Below are 26,110 nucleotides of genomic sequence, written 5' to 3' on the forward strand. Positions count from 1 at the left end.
ACTGCCAACAATGTGTGAGATTCTTTGCTAAAACACTCTATCCAACAATAGAACAAAGGATGGATGGTGTGAACAAAAGGAAAATATGGGTCAGTTTTTTCCACTAGAGGGAGCACCAGCCTTTGATTTTTTTTTTTTTTTTTTTTTTTTTGTGGGTAAGCAACTGGATATCTCTGAAGCCTGAGTGGCCAACCTTCCAACGCCGCTACACGGGAATGGTCTCACTCTATAGTTTTCACATTACATCCAAAGTCAGGCACATTATGCACAGGTGATGCTACAAATAGCTTCTCAGAAACCCCAATAGCCCTCACACGCTATGGCACAGAGCTAAACTCACAGATTACCAGAAAAAGCCAAAACAGAGATTTTTATTGTGTTTTTGCTGCTAACCTACAGTACATTACATAACATTTTTTTTCAGTGTAATTTCAAAGTTGGGTAATAAAACTATTTTCACACACTGCTGCTAACAAAGCAGATGTGACTAATAGAAACATTTCCTTGCTCACTTTATACATTAGAAACAAATTGTTATAGATACCTTTGAAACCATGAAGTGTAACCTCGTTAATTAGTTCTGACGAGATCCGTTTGATTCCTTCACTAAAAAAAAAAATAAATAAATAAACGACAACATATTGGCTTATAATGTTGCACTTGGCTGATGGCTTAGTTAATGTGGCATTCAGCTGCTTTGAGTTGCAGAGATGAAAGATTAGTGTGTAGTGCAAGAGCAATAGGGGGGATGATGAGGCCGCAGGGAAACAAATGGATAATCAGGTTAAGGCCATTGCTGTCCATTTGAACTCTGGAGGAGCTTGAAAAGAGTGCAATCCATTCAGAGAGGCTTGAAAAGAGCCCGCTTTCGTCTTTCCTTACTCAGTCGTCAGCGACAATGGACAGAGCACGCAACTCGCTGAGCTTGGCCTCCGTATCCTTCTCCCTCTGCTCGTCAGTCAACGCTGCCTGGTCGATCTGGTCTGTTAACTCACTGAAGATCTTGTACATTTCAGTGAAATAGACCACCTGGTGAGTAGGAAAGAAAAAGACTTAAGTCTGTGACAGCAGGAAAAAAATACATTCTGTCCTCTGAAAACTGGACCTGGTCAATCCAGAGATCTCTGTTAGATGCGTCTCTTAGGGAAAAAAATGAAATCCAAAATCTGTTCCACAAACCCAGTCTAATCATGTTTTTACTTACAAGTCTGAAGCTGCGGTTCTCATACTACTTCAACCCTGCTAATGAGAAGTGATTTGAGAGGAGAATAGGGAGCCCACAGATATCAAACAACTCTGACAAAGCCCCAAAACCCAGCACTTCAGTGGGTAGTGACCCTGCTTTTCTCTCCCAATCTCAACAAGAGATAGAGTGTGTTCACTGAAAGCTTTCTTGACACTTCCCACCCCTGCTTCTTCCCCTTAGTTCATGAGTCAGGCTCCCTAGAGAGTTGCTTTGATGATTAATAGACTTTAATCACATTACAAGACTCCAGAAGAGTGGGCAGAGAATGAAAGTACTGGGAAATACAACCCCTTGAAACCCACACACACATCTCAATATTTATTCATGCAGCGATGCATTCGATGCCATGCTCTGAAGGGGGGGGGGGGGGGTACTGACTTCCCTAAAATTGCACGTGTGTTCTACTGCAACAAGACCAACCAAGAGACCCGTGGGAAAAAGCTTACTGACTGACTACAAGGGTCACAACAGAATGCAAATTTTGTCATAAGCAGACCAGACACTGTTTCTAAACCACCTTATACAAGCCTTTTTAAGTGCTCAGCCTGAAAGACCTTTGCATGTTTATACCAATATGTGCCACCTAAACCACATGAGTGGGCTATAAGTATTGGGTTACTGCTGCTTGTGGGGGTAAAGCGGATATGTTTTTTTTCCCCCAAAAGTGGCTTGTTGAAAGGGCCATCGGAAATGTCCATATGAACTGTGATGATAATGTACACCAGATCAGTGTCTAGGCGCCCTCTGTAGCAAAGACTACCATTACAATTAGTCAAGTCACCAAGAGGAATAAACGCAGGCTCATACAACTGACCACCTACCAAACAAAAAAAAAACAAAAAAAAAAAAGAAGCGCCTCTGGGCAAAACAGAGCTTTTAATTTCCACGACTTTTGTCTGAGCATTTTAACATACCATACTCCCAGCTGCTTAATATTTATACGGAGAGGTCACAGTTTGACCTTTGACAAAAAAAAAGAGAAAAAAAAAAAGAATTTAAGCAGGAATTGATTCAGTAAACACTGTTCACTTTAAGAGAAGCAACAAAAAAACTGAACAAATGAAGACAATGCCTCACTTCATCAACATCTGTAGTAACTGACAGGTCAAGCAGTGTTTCCCTCTGACAGTTGCTGGACAGGACTCGTTATAGTGAAACCAAACGCTCACAACAAAGGCTCCCTTTATTCTTTTTCCTTCTGCTGCTGGACGCTGAGCAGCAACAAGCGGCTGTGAGAGAAGGGAGTGGAGGACGAAACCAAGTGCGTACAGCAAGGCTGGGGATGAGGTCCACTGACCACCCACACGTGGCTGTGTAAAATGTGAAAATGTTCATTCATGTGTGTGAATTATATGAATAAAGATAATGCTGCAAGAATGAAATAGCCAGTGTGACTAACAGGACCTCTTGAACCAGACAAAGACAGGTAAGAGTGTTATTAATCTTTCAAGAGAAAAGGCCTGGGTGTAGATGTGGGGAAATATTGTGTTTGCTAATTTGCTAAGTTCAAAGTGCATCACAGAACACCAATATTGTCATTAGGTTTGGGATAATCTAGTTTACTTATTAGGACAGTGCCAGTGGCTGTCCCAAAGAGGAAATGACATGGCCACGCAGGTCTGGGGTGAGGGTAGTGGGACAGAGTGGCGCTATCTTGAGACTCCCAGCTGCTTTAAGAGAAGCTTCAGGTTAGAGGAAGGCTCGCAGGGCTGCAGAGGAGCCAGACAGATGAGGCCTTGCTGAGCTAAACATAGTAGTGTGGGCCGTCGCTGAGGGTTAATCACATTAGAACAACGTGGAGGGAGACAGACTGCCTAGGTTATACACACCCTTCATCACATATTTTATCCACTGTTTAACTGACGCTCCGAGAGTCGAACAGCACACTGGGTGGGGGTGGGTGTCTGCAGCTGTGAGATGCTCACTGGGTGTGCAACTACAGGTGGTGGAGGTCACTAACCTGTGCCCGGATGAGAGCCTCAAAGCTGGGCTGGAAGTAGTCAATGCGGCTTTGGTAGAACTTGGGCATCTCGTCCAGGAGCTGCTTGTTCTTGGCCTCAAAGTCGTCTTTGACCGGTCGGAGTTCTTCTTTTGCCTGGGATTTCAGAGAAATAGAGGAAACAAAACTGGTCACCGAGGGCCCCTGTCAGAGAACATCCTTTCATTTCACTGTGTCACTTCATGTTGCAATTCACACTACACATTAAAGATTCTTTCACAAAAACCTGTTTAAAAGGAACTACAGATTAATACCTACAAAGAGAAACAAGTTAGTCTTAAGTAAATTCACTTCTTGAGCCATCATTTGTCTTCTTTTCTTATTGTTCCGAAAGATATTTGCTTAATTCCCACGGAGAAGCAGTGCAAAAAAAAGGCTGTAATCACGACCAAAGTGAGGAGGAGTGGGTAATGTGGGCAGACTTGGCTGTGAGTGGACTCCAGCACCACTGATCTGTGTGTGAATGTATTAGTGGGTAGTCTACTGTAGGCATGGAGTTATGGAATGCACAATGAATAAGTGTGAGAGGGTGAGAATTTTTATTAAGGGGAAGGGGGAGCTGCTATATTCAAACTGAAACATATTGTTTTTCAGCGGCATTTTGATATGGTCTCTTCACTTTAGTTTTATTTACACATGCCAGCTGAAATGGCACACATGTGTTTTGTCAGGATCACTTCTTTAAGTGCACAGGGACTCAAAGGGCATGGATGTAGGGGCCTCTTCAAGGCTTTGTTCCCCTGACAGTGCTTTTCTCAATGTGTGTGGGTGGCTCACCATGTGAGGATGTGTTAGAAGCAATAGCATAGGCAACACTGCAGCACTATCTGTGAATGTGTGCTTCTGTAGTGGCCTCATGGTGTGTGTATGTGTGTGTCTACAATTCTCAATTACGTGCCTGTAGATGTGCAGCAGTGCCTTTTTGAAAAGGCACTACTTGAGAGCCTGGTAGCTTGCGTGGGTGAAGGAGCGCACATGTACAGTATGCATGTGCTCAACTATTTTTGTTCATATCCAGTCAGCATTTGTGTCTTTTTCCACCTATTGTGCTCTATTCACAATACGGGCAGCATGTAAGAGCAAGTGAACTCTGCTCCTGTGCAGTTAGAGGGAGCATTCGAGTGGACCAACACGTGCACCAACACAAGCTTTAACACTGACAGTACCTGATGCAGTTTGACCATAATGGGGCCCGTTTTTTCTTTCTCTTCATACTTCTCCACTTTGGCTTGCAACCGTTTGTAGTCCTGCAGCATCTGTTCCCTGCGTTTCACTGCCATGTTAAGGCTGGGGAAGACGCTACTGTACCTGAAAAACACCAGCACACAGAAAACCGGGCTACTGAACAAAACATGCATGTGCAAAGCGTGCATGCAGGTAAGCAAAGGGAAAAAATTAATATAATAAAAATCCCAGACACACACACCAAACTTTTTTTTTCCCCCCTCTGACAGAAAGTGAAGTTACTAAAAATACTGAAACACTTTCCCTGCTCTATGTAATTTGTAGACATGCATTGTGCATTGCATCGTATCTTAATAAAAGTCATTATGATTTAATAAAATTCCGCTCCTCAACATCTTATTGTAGAGGTACTCTCAAACCCCAGAGGACAGCTCTGCATTAAGCTTCCTCTAATCTATTATCTAATTACTGTAGTTCAGAATGGCATGAAACAATTCATTTTGTGACAATTATCATATTCCAAATGAAAATATATTCTTGTAACAAGAATCCAAGTCTTCAGCACTAAAAATAGGAAAACATTCATCTGTAACTTAGCAACAGGAATCTGAGCTTCATCCTGGGACTTGTTGCACTGGTTTTGTGTCTGTTTTTAATAGGGAACGGGAAAACTGTATACAGAAAATGTTTAACCTAATAATAAAACTAAAAAAATTCTTGTTAAAAAGTTAACATGCCTAGAAATTAAACTATAAGATTAAAGATGCTTGCAGCATCAATATCCAACACGTATGCTTTAAACTGAGGCTGATGTGCTCTATTTTCCTTAGCTTAAAACAGCTAATGATACAACAAATAGTAAAGCTTTTACCAAAATATCACCTATATTTGAAAAATGAATAATAAATGAATTTTTAGTGAGTGAGTAAGAAATACGACATTTTTGACTTTCTAACGTGTAAGCTTTAAATACTGACTGTGTTTTTCCAAAGCAGGCCACCGGATTAGTCACACAGGTGCCTGCTACATATGAGTCAGCAATAAAAACAATCGTAATAAAGAATTAGATATAGCCTTTTCTGAATGACTCATTTAAAGCATTTTATCAACTGTGTAGGCACACTACTACAATAGTTTATTATGTGTGTCTCTGCCCATAGTGTTATTAGCCACAAATTGTGTGGGCTTCATGATTTACGTTCCTCTCCATGCCAACCCTTGCCCTGCTCTGTGCAGCAGATGAGAGAACCCGAGAATCTGAGTTTTGTTTTGCTTTATGAAATCCTAGATTACAACCATGTTTATCGCACCTTAGTAGAGGCCAGAGGGGGGAGTGCCGCGAACTCTATCTCAGACAAGCAGGGATTGTTTCCGACAGGAAGTTAAGCAAGGAGTGGTCTTGTAGCGTTTCAGTGACATCACCGAGCTCAGCTCAGCCCAGCCCAGCGGCCCACACATCACCGCTATTTATAAAATACCTCTTTGGCCCAGTTTACGGCAGGGGTGGATGCCGATCCTCAAATCTACTATCTGCTCCAGTGTACACATATTTGAAGTGCCAAGGGATTATGCAACTGCCCTCTAGGCATGACTGCTCTCCAACACAGTCCTACGGGCTGATGACAACGCAGCAGCAAACCAGCTTTCAGACAACACAAAGGCTGCATTCTAGTTCACCTGACAGCATGGTGCAATTTCCTCATGACACACCACGGTGGCCTGCTGTTTGTGCGCTAAAAGGGGACAGCACTGTCTGCAACTACTATGTTTGAGCAGAGGGAGACTTAAGGGCCAATGCTATCCTTGTGCTGAAGGAGGAGAAAAAGAGCTAGACACACAACCAACTACTTGTTAACCCATTAGAGCCATTTACACACCAAACGCTGATGTTGCACTGTTACATTCAGGGCTCTCTGTGTCTAGAAGATACTGTGATTCAACGGTACACTACCCTCCCCACATGAAGAAAAGAAGAAAAAAAAAACTGTCCAGGCCCGGGACATTTCCCTCGATGTCCTGGCCTTGCTGGATAACTGCTGGTCAGCCTGCAAGCTCTGTACCTGCGGTAAGCCTAGTATGGATAATTTCTTAAGCTGGCTGAGGGCTGCAAAGGGGCCAAGGGTACACCACCGTCCACGTGACAGGTCAGGGTGTGGTAAACTGGCCGGATGGAAATAGCATCTGGAGCAGAGTGTGTGTTTATGAGCAGCTGCCAATCCACAGACAGGCCAGTCTGACCCAGTAGCCAAGCCCAAGTCTGGTCTAGACACCCTCAGTCTAGCAGGCTGACTGTCACTTTTGACTATCACCATCACATAACTCACTACTGCAAAAAAAAAAGAAAAAAAAAACTCACACCATGAAAATATGGGAAAGGTTTATGTGTAAATTACCACCTATGTGTGTCATGAAGATTTAAGGTCACATCTCTTGGTATGTTTTTTTTTTTTTTTTGCTATATGCTGAGTGTGAATGTAAAATAACAACCACCTGTTGGACAAATGGTTTAAAAGCAGTAGACCATGGGAATGTCTGTGACGTAAACGCCAGCGACGCCTCCTTTGTCTCAAAAGAAAAAGAAAAAAAAAAAAAGCACGCAAAGAAAGGGTTTGATCTGCTGCAACTTGCCTGGTGCTTTAAACCCAAATCACTCACGCAGCCTCAATGCGTGATACATCAGATAAGATGGTTTAAAAAAACCAAAAAAAAACCTGGTTACAAAAAACTGAACTTCAGTTAAAAAAATGAAACAACAAGAAAAAGCAGGCAAAATTACTTCCCCCTAAAAAATCCCTGCATCAGCCCCAGAGCTAAGGTCAACTACTCCCATTGGCTCCCCAAGCCCCACAACCTGCTGAGGGCAGAGTCTTCCCCTGATTGAGAGGGATGAAGGTGGTTTGTCCAGTCCTGGCTCAACCCAGGGCAGAGGTCTCAAAACAGGCTTGACTTCTGTCTCACCCAAAAGAGCAACGGAGCAGAAAGGGCTAGGTTACAAGGCCCAGATAACACAAATGCCTCAATGCCCACGCACTCCCCTCCCCTCACATAAACATAGTGATGTCATTCAGTGACCCTGCAGAGTGGATGAAACGCACGTCTGGGCCTGAGAGAAGAGACACTGAGCGCAGGATCGGGGTGGGGTGGGGGTGGGTGTGGGGGGGGGGGGGGGGGGGGGGGGGCTGCTTTTTCGTTTGTTTATTGTGCATTTTACCACACTAAGCATTAAGGATGGATGCCAAAATCTGAAATGGCAATCACACATGGACACAATCACGTAGCTAACGCACACACATGCACGTGTGCAAACACACACAACCCATTCAAAGTCTTCCATTAACATAACGTTCTCCTTTTCAACTCTTCTCTAATTGTCTTTGCAATGACACAAGTTCACCAGAAGAGTATTTTGAGACAAAAAAACAATGAAAAATATTAATTACTGAGAGGACTAATGGAATCTTAATGGAGGCTTTAAAGTATAGCAGCTTTTGTGCCTTAGTTTTCTATAGACGACACTTCGATAAACTAGTAAGTAATAGTGCTGTGTTTTTAAAGAAGGAAAAAGTAAACAAAAAGGTCAGTTTAGTTTGGCATTAAAATCTGTTTATGAACTCACTTCCTCTGTTCTGTTTTAGACTCATGTAAATGCCTAACTTTATGATCTTAAATACCATCTTTGTAAGACAGCGCCCCCTCTAAAATCTGGGCTGGTGTTTGTGTATGTGTGTGTGTGTGTGTGTGCGTGTGTATGTGTTTGTGTGAGAGTGTGCACTGTCCTGAGACATTTCTCCTCCTCAACCAATCCACAGCTTTGGGCCCAGGAAGCTGGGCCCTTTGCCATATTCTGAGCCTGCCCACACGTCCGCCTGCCGCCCACCAGGAAGAGGAAATTAGAACCATTCCATCCTGTCATTGCTCCGCCACCAGAGCACACGAGGAAGAGAGGCCTTGACACACACATACAGACACTGACCTGACCTATTCATGTTTTGACGGAGTATTCTCTTCATATTAAGTTATTTTACAAAATGACAGTCTTATGGGGGAGAAAGTTCAACACAGATTTATAGGAATCTATACAAGAAGTATGCACATGCTCTTTTTCAAAGTATTTAATCTCATGGGAGGAGCCAGCAGGAGGAAGAAAACCTTAACAAGCGCTCCGGAAGACGGGTGGGATTGTCCAACCACTCCCTACAGTACCTCTGCTTTGCGCGTGTGTGCGTGTGTGCGTGTGTGTGTGTGTGTGTGTGTGTGTGTGTGTGCGTGCGCAAAATGAGGCTTAAGGAATGGAATAGCATTCACTGCCTCCTCAAATGGGGGCGAGTATTAGGAATGAAGACCAAATAAACTTTCTTCCAGACACTACCAGCACAGCAGCATTGTTAACTCCCAGTTCATTTTTTACAATGCGTGTTACTCCACTGGAGGCCTTCCTGAGGTCCTGCACTGCAGCTATTCTTTCCACTCAGTTAGTGAGATATGCAGAGCAAGGTTAAAGAATAAAAATGACACGGGGCACTGGGTTTTATCTGTCCAGAATATCATATGGAATTTAGCACAAAACTGAACTAAATCTGTTTTTACCATACTTTCAAGTGATTTGGCAATCCATTTAAAAAAAAAAAAAAAAAAAAAAAAAAGGCTGACAATTCTGCTATCCCAATAACATTAATATTGTAGGCTACAACTGTTTGACCCCGGTCTGCTGCAGAGTACGATTTAAAGCCGAGCCTTTAACACAGCAGCAACACAAGAAACTGTCACTTACTTTTTCAGAGGGTCGATAACAGTCTTCTGAATCTGGTTGACCTGTAAAAATAAATAAAATTTTAAAAAAACTGTTAACATAAGTATTGCTTACCTTCATAAGAAATGAAGAGACATTACAAATTGTTATTCACTGTCAAATTGAGTTACATCAGAAGTGAAGTCGGAACCAAATAGCTTCTACATCTCTCGCTCATTAGCTGCTGTGTTATGTGGCAGCACAAACACCAACAATCGTGTATATTTCAAACAGAGCACATAAGAAAAGGGGGGGCTTGCAAAGAAACTTTCATGACGTTGACTCTTTTATTGTACACAAGCCCTGAGGAGAAACCCCTGAATATTCATTGAGCTTGCGATACAAAAGGATGGAACTGTCAGGGGATGGACATGAAAGCAAAGCCCAAATGATTTCCTGTGGAGGGTGGGCTGCCATACAAGATGAAAGTTCTTTACAAACAAACATTTTAACAATAACAGTTTATATTTTCCTGCATTCTCCTTCTGTTTGGCAGAACCGACAGGGGAAGGAAGGGGAAGGAAGGGGAAGGAGGGGGGGGGGGGGGGGGGGGGGGGTGTTAAATGGAAGTAAACGAACATCTCATCTCAAGGCCTCCAGCCCCAGAACCAAGTCTCATCGAAAGAAGTTGGAGCACAATTAATAAAGTTTCCAGCGTCATTTACATTGCAGATTCAAAATGACTGTTACTGCTAGATCTGCAAGCACGACATGGCTAAGTTAACCAGGCAATCGAGTCAAGTCAAGAGAAAAATGCTTGGAACAGAAAAGGAGAATATAAAGCAGGGAGATGTGAAGTGACAGCTGCATGAGAACAGTGAGCAGCTCCACTAATCATATGCTCACTTGCTATTGGAAGGACAGTCAATCACACAACAACAAGGAAGCAAGATCGCAGCTGTGCTTTGTAAAAATGCCCTGACCATCTATGAGAACATACAGCAACACTCGCTGCTTCACACAGGCAGATTTCCAAGTACAAAATGGTTGATTGTGGTTTGAGGGAAAACACAGAACCAATAACAAATAAGTACATGGGAATTCACATTGTCTTTGTTTTACATATTCACACCATCTCCCCCTCCCCAACTTGAGCGGTGCTGCTGCTTCTAAGGTGAGAGCATGCAGCGAGGAGGGAGAAGAACAGCGGCAGATTTGCTTAAGCATGCTGGTGCCCTCTACCCTCTGCCCCTTCCCACAGAGAGGGGGGGCAGAGCTATTCCTTGGAGGCCCCGCAGAGCCTGAGGCCGGCGCTCTAGCAGCAGTCTCCATCAGTGAGTCACGGAGCAGAGGCCATCCCGGCACACAGGCCTCCCAAAAATACACACAGATCGCAGAGGAAATCAATATCCCTCCAAACGGAGCATCCTCTACTGTGCTGCCGCCATCTACACTGGGGCTCAGCTTCGGCAGCAGTGTGCCGGCGGGGCTGTGCGCCCTCCTCAGCCCCAGAAATAAACACACAGACCTGGGCCACTGCTGCCTTCATTATCGCTGCACGTTTTATCTGCTGGCTCTCTCACTTGTGGGCCCTGCGGCAGAACATCTCGTCTCAACACGGAGAAGAGCAAAGGGTGGATGCTTTTGTGTCTGTTTTGCTGGAGCAATAAGGTTTGCTGCTGTTGCCGTCAGAATCAACAGCCAGCTTAAAGGAAGAAGTTAGAGCAGTGTTCGAGTGAGCTGTGCTGGATTTTTAAACACCTAGCAAAACCTAGAGGTGATGCACACAACAGACTGACCAGAAAGAACTCACAATCACTATTTTGCCTCTAGCTCACTTTTAGCCACTCTACAAAAGAAGCCACACAGCCCAGCCCCAAGCTGGAACTGAACATTGTGTTAAGGCAAGGATTTTATTTAGTAAGACTGAAAGCAGTGTAGAGACTATCAGGTGAGACCTAGCTGTCAAAAACCACTCTGGATAAAAGTGTGTTTAAAAAAACAAAAACAAAACAAACACACAAAGCAAAAAAAGAAAACTGCACATATATTCAGTTGGTGATTGTTGTCCTTTACAAGCAAGAAACTGTTGGGATCTAAGTGAATGGGTCGATCGCTTTTAAACACATGACAGTCTCAGAGCCAAACAGGAAGGCTACACAGAAAAGTGAACCATACAATACATTATAAAGACATTTTGCTACAGGAGACTTCTTCAGGGGAAAAAAAAAAATCATAGTAAAAGGAAGAATGGCTGCCTCAAATGATTCAGAAAGAAAGGGGTGGATTTAGAGTGCTCAGCATTACTTATCATTCACATTCAAGTGTGTGTGGTGGCCTTTTTTTCCCCCTCAAGTTCAGCATGCAAAAAAAAAAAAAAAAAAGTGAAAATGGGAGAAACCAAAAATGATATTGAATAAAATCTAAAGAATGTGAAAGTACTTCATCCTGAAAACAGTCAAACTGGCAGGAGTGCTCTCCTGGGCACTCAACCAAGCCAAGTCCTGGAACATATGCACCCTGGGTCACAAACCCACACGCTCAGTCCAACCTACATTTTACTTTGTCTAGTCACTCAAAATGGCTCCTGTAAAATTTGATGAGTTGTGAGCAAAGCCGGTCTGAAGGACTTAAAAGCCAAAGAATCAAGGATAGGAAAAACAGCTGTAGAATATCTGCTCAGAGGCCATCTTACACTTTTAGTATGTTTCATACTCAAAACAATAATTTCATGCTTGCCTGAGTGACATGGAAATATATCCCAAGTAAAGCCAGGACACGAAACCAGTGACACTTGTAGCATGAATTCAGTCTTTTTCAAGGACCATTACAATTACACAACTATATATATATATATATTTTTTTTTTTTTTTTAAGTGAGTACTTAAAGGAATTCTGTAAGTAGTCACTTTAATCAGTGGAGCAAGGACATTACTTCACTTACATTTGCCGAGGAACAGGTTATAGCTCGATTTTCTATGGAAACCGAGTCCAGCTCATGAGGTTTCCCAGAAAATATAAATGAACTCTTCTTGACGCAATATGTATATTTCCAGGTGACAGATGGTCTGTTATTCCTGAGATACTTACACTACAGGTTTACCATGAAATAATAACATTATCCACCGTTTGCAAAGGAATTCATTTTCTCCCCCCTTGTTGGATCATTGTTGTGGGAAAGGTTATGAAATCATTTTGGTTCACAGCAAAATATGAAAAGAAAGGGGAATATTTTTAAGGCAACAAATGTGAAAAGCCCAGAACACCTACTAGCGGGGCAATGAGTCAAGAAAACACAGATGGAAAAAAGTCAATCGGTATATGCCTTAGTGTGATCTCCTATGTTCTCTCCTGTATTTTTTCCTCTTTTTAAACCCTTCGCAGTGTAGTGCCTTGAGGATGCACACATGCGGTGCCACTATGATTCACATTATAACTACCTGTGGCGATGATTCTAATCAAAAACTGAAGGGCACCAAGCAAATAATATGAAGAGCCCTGACAGCCAGAGAGATCTTCACAGAGTACAGCTGTGGAAGAGCGAGCAAGAGTATGCTTACAGTTCTGGAAAGATATGTCGGCCTATCTGCTGCTGGCCCTTAGGACAAAACATACAAGAATAAGAAGAAAAAAAAAAGAAAGAAGTGGTTTCTAAATCCCAAACACTGGAAATATCTAAACAGAAACTAAAATATGTACAATATGATATGAAATGTACATGAAGGATGGGATAAGCGGTAGGAGAATATCCGATTGGGTCTGCCAGGCCTGACTGTCAGCTGAAGTACAGATTTGAGAAGTTTGATGTTTAAGGGATCCTTAGGTTTTATAAGTTCAAACTGATCAAAGGTACTCTTCACTGAGGAAAGAATAAAGTTAAAGATTTGTACTGATGGGGTGACCAGCAATACAAAAAAAAAAAAAAAGATGTTTTTTACCTGCAGCCAAATGCTTGGGTTAGGAAGCAATGCAAGAAATACAACAGACTTCAGCACACAAGCTGTGAGTTACTCCTGTGAATTTTGTGGCAAGGCATGTTTTCCTCTTCAGAAAAGGCCCATCCATTGTATGAGTTATTTTAGACACGAGTGAGTCACAAATGCATCAATTTTCACAGCTGATAACCAGTAGCTTGAGCTTATAGAGGATGATACCACAGATGCTTTTCAAAAACAGCAGAAGGAAAGACATACGGATAGTTTTTAGTCCACAGGCAGCACAATATTGACAAATATGAAAACATGCATTTTCAAAAAAACAAAAAACAAAAAAACAAACCCTTGTCTAGTTTCCTACTTTGCTTGTTAGAGGGGGGAAAAAATTCAAACAATTTGAAGAAAATCACTGTGTCAAAAAGACAAAGCAGAGAAAGACTGCACGAGAAGAGACACACCAAAGACGCAAAGTGTGGGAAAGAGGATTACCTTTTCCTGGTTGAAGGAGTCCATCCTTCTCATGGCTGTGTCTAAAGCAGTCATAGACTCCAGGAAGGTCTGGTCCTGCTCACACAGTGGGTTACTCAGCAGGTCTGCAGAGATCTTCACTGCTGCCTTAGACATGGCTGTCAGCCATGCAAACATACATATAAACACACAAAAGAGAAAAAACTATTAAAACTCAGTTGATTCTCATAGAACACATGAAACACATAAATGGCTACTGAAGATGTCTGCATCTATGCATTTTAATCTAATTCCACGTAATACTCTTACATTGTTCTTAATCTGTGGCTGCAATTTTTGTGGATTAAACTAAGGCTTTAAGCATTTCATCACTATTTATATGACGTCGGGTATTCAAAAGTGAGCCCGTCGGGAAGTGCACAACTGGAATGGCACAGTGCTGCCCCCATTGTAAAAATCTGAGGGGGTGGCGCCGTGTTAAATATTCACCAGTGCAATGAGAATTTTTTGCCATGTTTCTACACTGACAGCATCAATTACTGTTAATCTGCACTTATGCCACTTTGTTTAGACACAGAGCACGTATCAGATTATGGCTTCACTGTCAAAATAAATGAGCTGCGCCGAGGAGACACAAGCCGAGGAGAGGAGCTGCACAGAATATGGGCTTTATGGAGATTTGGAACAGTCACTGGTCATTTCACACTCCCTTGGGATCAATTTTCAACCAATCAATTATCACGGTGTAGCGTTTCTGCATCTCTCTTAATTTGCACAAGTAACGCATTGCTTGATTTGAGTGACAAACATATTAATTACAAAGTCGTAAAAATCAAAAGGTGACCCGAGGGTTTGCCATTAGTAGCGAGTAAATAGGTGAAACTCATGTCCTTTACAATCACAAGAAAAAGTTAATATACTTTATTTGCCTTCTGTTATTAAGCCTAATTTGACATGTGAACAGGAGCAGCCCTTAAAATATATTACTGGCCCTCACCAGATGACTGTCAGATAGTTCAGTAGAGTACTGCACATAAACACCTTTGGCTTGATACAGAGAGAAGTGTATTAAATGCAGTGCTGACATGCAGAGTAGGTCCAGTTCTTTGTTTAGTAGCAGTTAGTGGAGATGGGACCTGTGCAACAGATGGAATCCATTAACGATAATGAGGCCCTGACAGCTATGACACTTTGATGATGCAGACATTCATATTCCAGAGCACAAAAGAGAGGAAATGAAGAAGTCTCTCACTGCTCCATCCGTCCCCGCTTTTCCACCCCCACAAGTGACTACTTACCACAGGCCATGTCTACTACCACTTCCCAAATACACAAACACAAAACCGACAAATAGGCAAATAAATCTTAAGTAAACAAGAGTTCTGTGGCAGACAAATGCATGGATAAATGATGGCAGAAACTGGTATACCATGAGCCCAAACTGAATATTGCACAGAAAAACAAACAAACAAACAAACAAAAAACACCTGCTACAACAGCTACAAAAGCCTAAAAAAGAAGATTAAGGGAGAGACTCACACACAATCATTTCATGTCGTATCGTTTGGAGATCGAACACCAAAAAGGAAAGAAGAAAAAAAAAAAAACACTAAGGCACCCAAACATCTTTTTGGCCCTGAAAAACCTGCCAAGCAACATCAAGCATGTTGGTGAACAAGTAGTGATCAATGGCACACCATGCGGCAACACACAAGTTGGTGACAGAACACACCTAAATCAGCCTCTGTGCTTTTCTTCATGTCTTTGTGAAGCTTCTTCGTCTGATCCTCCAGCCTGTGGGACGAGCAGAAGATTGATTATCAGTCCATTTCTTGTCTTGCAGTACAGTAAAGAATCAGTAATCCTAACTCAGATTAATTAATAATCTATACTGAATTCATAATTAACTATTAACTGTAGGCATGCATCGATACACCAGACAAACATTGGTATCTGCCAATATCAGCTTGGTTTTACTGATATCTTCAATTACCTGATATCTTATCAGGTTTATCAATCAATTTGTGCTGGCTGAACGCTAAAAAAGTTATATCAAGAGCTGAAAAACTTTCACTGCCACAATTTTTTCCACCGTAGGAATGGAAAATTTCAAATCGATGCATCCCTCAATCCATCTGAACCCGTTCATGTGGACAAAAACATCGACGTGAATAAAGAAAACACAAACCTCAAAAAGAAGACATAAAACAATATGGATTAAGAAGGAATTACACATTTGACTGATTCCACATAAAATCTGTTAGCTAATTAACAATAGTGTGAATCCTTCAGTCAACTACATTTCCGCTCAAAAGCATTAACGTCCTCAATCATTCCACTGCACATATTCCATTGATGGGTGTTAAAAATGGCAATTACCAGACTATGGAGGCTGAAAACACATGCCATTCATTATATCAATTAAGGCAAACAAGGGGTTTAGAATCTCCCCTGAGACTGCCATCATAACACTACTCCTGTTTGATGAAAAATGCAGTGCAGTGAGGTTTCACTTCCATCCTTGCTTTTTAAGAACAATATTAAATAGGAAGTCAGTAACTGTAATCCCGTTGGATTTGTGTGTGTGTGTGTGTGTGTGTGTATCCACAAGATGTAAAGACACTAAGAAAACAGGCAGGCCTCTTTCAGAGCTGCAAACTAAAAATGAAAGTCAGGTAGCTCTAATTAAAAGGCTTTAGTACTTTTTTGAAGTTGTTTTTAGCAGCTGGGAAACAAAGAAAGAGTGGTTCATTCTTAAATTGATTTGAAAATGATTACTAATTAAAAAGCAGCATTTATTGGACAGTAAAGAAATGTTCAAGAATCCCAAAAAATGCAACATACAGTGTTACGTGTGGTATTAGTCAACACACTTGCACTGCGGCAACGTTGGTTTTAGATCTTCATCTGCAAATGCAATTTCTTTTATTCATTTGCTTGTTTATCTAAGAAAGGACAAGTATTACATTTTTTTAACACAACATTTCCCCTTCAAGCTTTTGTTTCTCTTGACGTTTAAGGATTTTATACTAAAATCGCCACAGACCAGATGGAGGTTGTTCCAAAAATGTCATTTGCAGTAAATGATGTAACTTCATCCCTTACTGTTCACACCACACGAAAGAAAAAAACACTCTGTCAGAACAATCTCCACAGTAACTTCTTGTGTCCCTCTCACCGATTAGATAGAACTGGGTCTCAAGCTATATTAGGCTTTCTCTAAGTTAATGAAAATACATTTCAAATATTCGGAAACAGGCATTTCAAATTGCAGCTAATTTATCGTCGATGCTTCAGGCAAGCTTTGGACAGCATCTAATAATTAAGAGGGATTCTTCCTGTTTTCTTTACAGTGCATTAAATCCATTTTTAGCACATATGTAGACCAGGAGAGTGGCTATGATGAGATCAGGCCATCAGTTTTTCACTTTAGTTGAGAATATCTTCTATCAGCACTTAAACTCTGACCAGACACATAAAGTCTCCATGCAGCACCATGTGGTATCATTTTACAGTTGCATTTTCAGCTACCTACAACTTGATAATTGCTTCTGACATTGTTATAAACATTTTGAAATTGTAATATGTTGCCAATTTTAGAATTTCTGTCTGCGACTGCAAAAAGTTGAGGCTTCTGAGAAATCAAACTAAATGACAAGGCTGTAATACTAGACTCTAGTAAGACTCTACTAAGCAAAAAATATAAGATGAGGAAAATAAAAATAACATCATTACAGCACAATCTTGCCAGTCATGGACATTGGTTTGTAAGATAGTGGGTGAAAGTATCTTACTACGTAAACAAACTAGTACGTTCTGGGCCCAGTGCCTGTACACTCTTGTAGTGCCTGTATATTCTTGTAACGGTTATTTGTGCATGTGAAAGTCATGTTCCAGACACTACCACCTACTTAAAAATACTGCTGCATTTTCCCTACTCTGTCAGCACTGACAGTAAGAGAGCCATCCTGGATGAGTGCCAGGTGAGTGTGGAGTCTCTTCCTAAAAGGTGCTAATAGAGCAACCTACTGGAACAGCTGCTGCTCCTTGTACCTGTGGCCCAAACCTTGTACCCATGCAGCCACAGTCATCATGCCCCGCAGGGTGGTGAAAACTAAAGATACTAAAGAATTTCTAACACAAATACTGAATGTAACCACAACCACATTCCACCATGACTATTTATGCCGGATTCCTTTCAGACAGACGCTGGCTCATTGCTCTTCACGCAAGAATTGGGTCAGGAACTGTAATTCCATGTAAATCACACCTAAAACCAAGAATTATAGAAAAATGAGTCAAATTATACTAACTAGAGTTGTCTAATATAATTAGATTAAAGTTGGCCACTGAAATATTTACATTTTGTCACATTTGTCATTTTTGGGCAGTTATATAAGATGGATTTCCTACCCTGTTATAACATATTGATCTTGAAAAGTTACCGGATTGCAGCAAAATATAAATATGTGTAAGTGTTGTATCTCTTTCTCTCTCATATACCCACTGAATACTAAAAACAAAAAAAACAAAAAAAACAAAAAAAAAAAATATCCATCATAGGCTTTCAGCCCTGTTGTCATACAAGTGGAACGAGGGGGAAGCAGACTATTCCATCTCCTCTGGGCTCTGGCTTTAGGCTTTAGAAAATCCAGACTAGGGCAGACACTTTTGCCGATCACTGGTTTGTTCAAAACAGATCAGGTGATCAAATAAGGTCCACACAGAAAGTAAGACACTGTGGGTGCAATTCGGTTAAGTTGAGGGATTTTACTTAGGAGAGTAGTATTTAAATCTTGTGTGAACCCACAAGTCAGTACTGACTTATATTTAGCACGTATGAAGCATGTGCAAATATGCTTCAAATGTGGTGGGAGGGATAGGATCTTTTTTTTTTTTTTTTTTAATGTTTGTCATCTAGCTAGCACTTTAAAGTCACTTTTTCCCTTTGCGCAGATAACAAAGCAACAATATTTCAGGTCTGCAGGAAATTATCAGGTATGTTTCCAACAGGATGTAGACAGGATATGAGGGCAAGATATGACCACCAATTGGAGGATGTGGCAGGTTATAGTGGAAAAGTGTGCATACACAGACATAGATTATGTACATCTGCATGAGTTTTGCCTGTTCTTCTCGTCAAGGCAAGTCAAGTCTGTTTTACACTGCTGGTACTGCAGTTAATAGAACATACATTGTATGTACATTCATGTACATTGTATATAGTGTTATTATTATTAGTAGTATTAAGGTTAATATTGTTTGTTGATTTTATATATATTCTTTTCTTAATAGTGTGAATTATTATATCTTTATTTATATTTATAATAACTGCGGCTGCTGTTACACCCAAATTTCCCCTCTGTGGGACAATAAAGGCTGTTTCTTCTTCTTCTTCTTCTTCTTCATAACAGAAAAATGATCTGTCTCCTATTATATATCAGAGAAATTATTCAAACAGTAAAATTAAAATGATGTTGAAATGGGTCTGTACTTCAAAATGGGAGACTGTTAACTACTCAGATGGACAAACTGCAAACACAAAAATCAGTTACTACTAAAGTATACTGCATTTAGACCATGGGGCATCATGATGTGCTGATATGGATCTCTAGGGTGGAGAACCTAAATGTCTCTACATGCCTGCTGCTCTGACTCATCTATAAGGTCTATTGGCACCACACCTTCCTGATAAAGGGCCCTCCTACTCAACAAAACCTGAGAGGAAAATGATGCTCCCACTCATTTTGCTGGGCCCTCAGGGAGTTTCTGTAACCTCAGCCTCACAGTAAGACAGGGCCTGAGTGTACTGAGCTTTCAGGTCTTGCATTTTAAGTGGTATGAACCCCCACTTGCCTTTGTTTCACAGAAACACTGAAAATAAAGGCCATTAAGAGAATTTCTCCATCCACAATGACATGAAATATTAGGACATTTCAAACTTGACCATAGCTGAAATATCTGCCTTTTTACAATTTTATGCCAAGAACAATAGGCACCCAAAACTAGCAAAAGCTGGTAAATGGGATAGAAACAAGTGATACTTAAATACCTGTTTGTTAAATATTTAATATTTCTTACTTTAAGCTCCTGACTAGGAATTACACAGCAAGTCATTTATTTCATTAGAGTAAAATAAATAATACAAAAACATTAGATAAAAACATTAAAGACTGTGATGACAGATGTTAAGATATTTAATACATACAAATTACCAAGCTAAAGCCAACAAAACACTTTTACAAACATGCATACCGTACCACTCAAGTGCGCCCAAACTTTTGACTACTGTACTGTACATCGCCTTTCCAACACACTTGGCAACACATGCATATTTTAGTATAATATAAACCATTTACCACTACCCATATAACTCTGAATAACACAGAGATACCTTAGTAACTGCCTACCTCATAAAACTAATAAAGCATAATGCGAACTTACTTTTGGAGTTTGTCATATTCTCGTTCAAAGTCTCTTTCAACCTAGAAAAAAAAGGGAATGTATTTCAAGTACATTAACATTGTTATTTGTACCAACAAATAATGACTAGACAAATTATAATGAACAATAAATAAATACATGAGATGTAATACACTGAAGCAATAATGATTACTTGAGAAGTCTGTGTTTTACCACTTAGCCATGTTTACTGTCTTTACATGTAGGGCAATGGTTTTTTTCACTAGCATAAACAACTCAAGGTAACTGGACGTGGGTTTGAGCAGTTGAAATGCAGGTGAAATACAGAAGTGCATCAAATTCCCAGGGCAATTACATGTTTGGATGGATCTGAATTTCCCCATCATGGGACTAATAAAGGGATTTTTTATCTGGAATCTGCTCAGTAGTCTTGGCACAAAATACCAATATATCTCACTGGCTGACTCTTGATATGTTATTAATGCACTGATGTCAAGTAGCCATATATTTATTATGGATGCAGCCGCACTAAGTGGCTTTTCTCACCAGTTTGGACAGAGCCACTACTTCACTCTTCAAGGTGGTATTTATCAAATGAACAAATGAATGAATGAATTTATAATAGTGTGTCTGTGTGTGTATAGTTTGGACTTTTTTGAGTTTTTTTTTTTTAAACTCACACAGACACTGTACAACAGTAGATGACTGTCTTGCAATGCATTGTGGGTACTGGAATAAAACTGAACTGTTTGTTAATCTGTGACTCCCACAGTTTAACTGTGCTTTAATCTGAGAGTTAATCTGGGTTTGGACCTACTCATGAGACAGCTGTCACCGTCTCTCCCACTCCATGGTTTTTGCCTAGGATGGCACAGGAAGCTGGAAACCCTGTCTCACAGTTTAAATGCCAGGCCACAGAGCCATTATGGTGGAAGTGGTTTTTTCCAGCAAGAAGAACACCTTCTCACTGTCACTTCAAGGCAACCACCTCTGCCCCCTTGAATGACTTAGACAAATTGGCATCTAATAAGACTTTTTTGGACAGTATTTAGACTACTATTCGTGTGGTCTATGCCATTCGTGAAGCTCAAGAACTACAGCTAACAAAATTAATTCTTTTAAAATAGCATTGCCTCAAGCTAATTTTTAATCTAAATATTTGGATAGAGTAAAAGGTTTGTTCTTGAGACTTACAGTTTTAGAGACGATCTGTTTTTTTGGTTGTCCAATCTTGAAGGGTATCCTGAAATGAATTTAAAAAAGTAATGAGTGGTGACAGATACAAGCAACAGGAAATGACTACCTAAGAGGTGAGATTGACGAATGCTTAAATTGTCAACAGCTGCATGATGCCTGACTAAAGGACAGCATATGTCTTCGAGTGAACAAGTCTCTTTTAGATCACTGACACAGGCAATCTGAGGCTGTCAATCCATGTTCCTCTCAAACATGCTGTCAGTGACATGAACATTAACTTTGTGTCATCAATGATCGCATCTGGCTGCCATTGCAAGCGGATATCACTTAACAGAAGTGGTTGTCCCCTCATCGTGTCATTTTGCATGACCCCAGCTGGCAATCAAACACAGATGTTATAATGTCAGAAAAATAGCAAACCTTTTTTTTCCAGACACCTTCATATACCAGGACTCAAAAAGACAAAGCCATGACAACAATCAATACCAAAACATGTCATGAGACTTGGCGTTATCTGCAATAGTTTCACATAATTTTCAGAATGAAGTACAACTTTTCTTCACTCAGGAAAGAAAAGGCACAGAGATCCCCACTGTAGTTTCAGTAAAAAGAAAAAGAAACTTGTTCCTTCTTAGTTAAAACAATCTTTTATCCCCATTTCAAAACCTTGCCTATGCCTTAATAAGTCACTGCGGCGCATCAGAGTGCCTTGGAAATCCATGAGACAGAAAACACTGCCTTACCATTGTGATTGGCTCTGTGTTGTATGTTATCATTGATGTGGCACTAATGGTCTGAAATCTAAGCTATATGATGGACAGTTGCTACTGACAGGCAGGGTGAGGCAGCAGCTGTGTCAAAGGAAAGGTGTGTAGACTAATGAGATGGAAAAGTGAGGGTGTGATGTAGGACCTCGTTGTGCAACCAGGGAAAGCTAAAGTGGGGAAGATCCTTTTGAAGAGAGCTCAATCACAAAACTCAACGTGGTCAAATAAAAGCAAGATTAATCTTTGAAAAACAAAAGAATTTAAAAATAAGGTTTTACTGGTGGCTTAGGCATTACATGTTTGATTTCCTGGTACTTGAGGTTATAACCAGGAACTGACAGCCTTGACCTAGTTTTTATTATAATTAAAAACACATTTTTATTTGAATCAAAACCAATGACAAATGCCTGAGAACATTTTGTTGCTTCTGGCTCACGAGATGGGTTTCACCCACTATGTCACTGTTTGGGTGAGCCGACATGGAAAATACCCACAGAAATTACTCAGCTTCACCTTACGTGACTCACCTTTCTCCGATTAGGTGATAGGTGCGCTGTAACGTCACACTTAACACAGTACATACCCATGTAACTCTCTTTGAATTGTTTGGGATTGTTTACCTAAAGCACAGCAGCTGGAGATCTAAACACAGAGAGCTTTAGATCAGTGTTCCCCCAAAATTAAAACAAAAAGGAGCAGCCTCCACACTGCTACAACTACATCTTCTAAGATCAGTTAAGATTTAAGACAAAACAACCACAAAAGAAACAGTTCAACCCAGTTGGACTGCATAAGAAGAAATCAGCAAAAGTTCATGATTTTACCTATTCATTAACTAGTTTTTGGTATTGACTACACATCCCGTCTGTTAATATAGTTGAGCACACATTTTGTGATGACGGTTTTGCTTGTTAATGCAATCTTTTCTGTTCTGCACGTGCACTTACAGATTATGACTTGTAACAGTTTTACTTAGGTTATTTTCAAGTGTATGTGAATGCTTAAGCTGCAGTTCAGGCAGAAGTCACAACTTAACAAAAGTCAGTGACTACACAGGTGACGGACAGTAACCAGCTTTAACAACTGCACCCAACTACTGCTATAAAATGCACAAATAATAATAGAAATAATTAAAACCGCAAGCGGTGATATCGGGCCCTCGCACTCCGCGCGCGTCGACCTGTGGCGCTCGTCGACCCGTGCCGCACTCGGAGGTTTTGTGATCGTGATGGGTCTCTAGAAAGTTGAATTCTTTTATAGGAAAAGGTATCTTTTGCTCTCGGCATAGACGCAATGGAATATTTGGGGGTGTGGTCACGGCTCCAGCATGTAAAATAGGGCATGGGTCTGATTGACTTTTTTGATGGGCTGTTTGTCTAGATGATGTGGAGCCAATTTGGTCTCACTGGGTGAAATGCCCTAGGAGGAGTTCATTCAAATAGCAGGCCTGAAAATGGCAAAAATTGACACTTTCAATTGAAGATGCTGGACTTCCTGTAGGGTTTGGAGTGTGGCTCCAAGAGACTTTTTTGTATGTCTTAGGATGTTACATGAGTGTGCAAAATTTCAGAGCTGTAGATAAAATGTAACTCAGGGGCTAGCTAAAAAACATGGTATATTATGATATTTAAAGCTGCCAGTAGGGGGCGCTCTAACGTTTATGGACTTTATGCATATCAATGTGTTCAGGGCAGGAGGCTTATCAAATAGATGAGGATTTTGTAAGGAATGGTGAAAGATATTTCATGTATTTCAGAGCAAAACTAATTCTGTGGACGGTCATACAAATTTTCATTTGCTTCTGTAGGGGGCGCTATTGCGCCTACAGTCTTGAATCTGTAGTTATGGATTCAGCCTGGGTGTGTACATGAGTGATTAAATTTTCAGCCTGATCAGACAAAGCATGTGCGAACAAGTGCACAAACAATTTTGGTGGTGAGGGAGAAAAACAAAGGCCAAATTTAATGGCCTGGTGTGACAAGGCCGTTTAATATTTTGTAAAGATTTCCACAATATTTGATGGGCTACTTGTGTAGATGATCTGGAGCCAATTTGGTGTCAGTGGGTGAAATGCCCTAGGACGAGTTCGTTCAAATAGCAGGCGTGGAAATCGCAAAAATTGACACCTTCAATTGAAGATGGCCGACTTCCTGTAGGGTTTGGGGTATGGGTCCAAGAGACTTTTTTGTACGTCTTAGTATGCTACATGAGCCTGTACATTTTCATACATGTAGATAAAACGTAGCTCCGGGGCTACTCAAAAAACATGCTATTTTAAGATATTCCGAGCTGCCACTAGGCGGCGCTCTAACGTTTATGGACTTTATGCATATGAGTGTGTTCAGGGCAGCATGCTTATCACACCACTGAAGTTTGAGCCAGATTGGGCAAGTTGGCTTTGAGTTACAGCCATTTTTGTGTTCATGGCGAATCATCGAACTTTGCCGTCCCATAAGGGTCACGCCCTTTTGTCAAAAACTCACAGTTTTGAAAACACAGTAAGTCCAACTTCTTAAGGCTTTCCAGGTGAAATTTGAGATGGTTCTGCTAAACCACCTTGGAGCTGGACCTCCAAGTGTAAAATATGACATTTCCTGTTCCCACTAGGTGGCGCTGCGACTGATATTAAATATTGTCATATGTATGTGTTCAGGGGGGCACCCTCATCCTACTGGAGAAGTTTGATGCACATTGGATCATGTAGGTATGAATGAGAGGCAATCAAAATTTCATGGCGAATGATCAAAGTTCAAAGGGGCATAAGGACCCCTCCCCCTTGGCAAAAACTCACCATTTTCGAGATTTAGATTCCCCTGGGGGTGTAGGTTAGACAAACCAAATATGAAGATGATAACGTCTAAAACCTCTGAGTTATTAGAAAAAGTGTGAGGGCTGCAAATCGCCAAATTTGCATAATTAATTCAAAATGGCTGACTTCCTGTTGGGTTTAGGGCATGGCTCCAAGAGGATTTTTTGTGCGCCTGGACATGATATACATGTGTATGAAGTTTCATTCATGTACGTGAAACACAGCGGTGGGGCTCCAGTTTAGGGGGCGCTAGCGAGCCATTTGGGCGCGCCCTTGCCCGAGCCCATTAAAATACTTAAATTTTCACCAGGTGTGACGCATGTGCAAAGTTTCATGAGTTTTTGAATATGATAAAGCCCCCAAAAAGCCAATTCATTTGCCTGAATAATAATAATAAAAATAAAAAAAATAATAATAATAATAATAAAAAAAAAAAAAAAAAAAAAAAAATAATAAACGAAGCAATTACAATAGGGCCTTCGCACAGTTCGTGCTCGGGCCCTAATAAGAAACATCCACCTGTGAGAGATTTTTGTTTTGCCTCGTTACCATTTTTAATGATGCTTTTTAGGGTGTCTGTGTAGGAAATTTCTGACTCACCTTGAGTTTTATGTGTGTATCGTAGATGTCTTTGAAGTGAAAGTTAAGTTAACTGATTGGAAACTTGATTTTCTATCAACATTGCCCAACATTTGGAACCCGGTTTTGAGTTTCCTATTTAATGGGTGTACCAAGACGTAAATCATGACATCCATGGCAAAAAGACAATAGAAGAGTATTATGCAAGAGTGTGCTGAACAGGAGAAGAGTTCCACATATATTTAAATGTTTGCTTTAAATGCTCTGATTTTTATCAGTTTTTTACAGCATGGACCCAGCACGCACTTCTATATAAGATCGAGAGGGTCTGTTAAATTGTAATTATATTAGGGTGGATTTTCCCTTTAATGTACCAAAGGACATATTTGCCTTGTAAAAGAAAAAAAACTGAAGGATGCCTTTAATGTTATAGATTCAGAGTATGTCCACTTCAGCAAGAAGCCAAAAAAAAAAAAAAGTGGTCACTCTCTTCAGCTGCTCATGAGAACTGGCAAACACACCGGGTGAAGTGTGCTTTGGGGAGGGAAACTGCAAGCAGAGGGAGAGAATGTGAAAGAGGGAGGATGGTAGTCTCTGTGAGAATCATTTCTAACGTTTCTTCACACAGCAATATTTCTGTAGGGGCTGTCACATTTAGAAACACTGGTAAGCCCACTCCTGTGAACTCAGAACTAGTGTCAGGGAGAGGCCTGGTCAGACGACTGCTAAAAACAAAGAAACAAAATGTGCATTATGCAAACGGAAATCCAGAA

General features: G+C 40.7%; 1 protein-coding gene across 1 annotated transcript in view; it reads right to left on the reverse strand.

Moving 5' to 3' along the window:
- Positions 1-126: 126 nt before the first annotated feature.
- The window catches only part of bin3 (bridging integrator 3), a 31,984-nt gene continuing 6,000 nt past the window's right edge, over positions 127-26,110 (reverse strand). The window contains exons 2-9 of the mRNA XM_030738428.1: positions 21,180-21,228; positions 20,007-20,047; positions 15,295-15,356; positions 13,584-13,720; positions 9,202-9,242; positions 4,412-4,553; positions 3,207-3,341; positions 127-1,029 (exon numbers count right to left, since the gene is read on the reverse strand). Coding sequence (XP_030594288.1) covers positions 883-1,029; positions 3,207-3,341; positions 4,412-4,553; positions 9,202-9,242; positions 13,584-13,720; positions 15,295-15,356; positions 20,007-20,047; positions 21,180-21,228 — 754 coding nt within the window. The 3' untranslated portion in view covers positions 127-882. The remainder of the gene's footprint in view (positions 1,030-3,206; positions 3,342-4,411; positions 4,554-9,201; positions 9,243-13,583; positions 13,721-15,294; positions 15,357-20,006; positions 20,048-21,179; positions 21,229-26,110) is intronic.

This window comes from Archocentrus centrarchus, chromosome 9 (assembly GCF_007364275.1).
Source record: "Archocentrus centrarchus isolate MPI-CPG fArcCen1 chromosome 9, fArcCen1, whole genome shotgun sequence".
Classification (NCBI taxonomy): domain Eukaryota; kingdom Metazoa; phylum Chordata; class Actinopteri; order Cichliformes; family Cichlidae; genus Archocentrus; species Archocentrus centrarchus.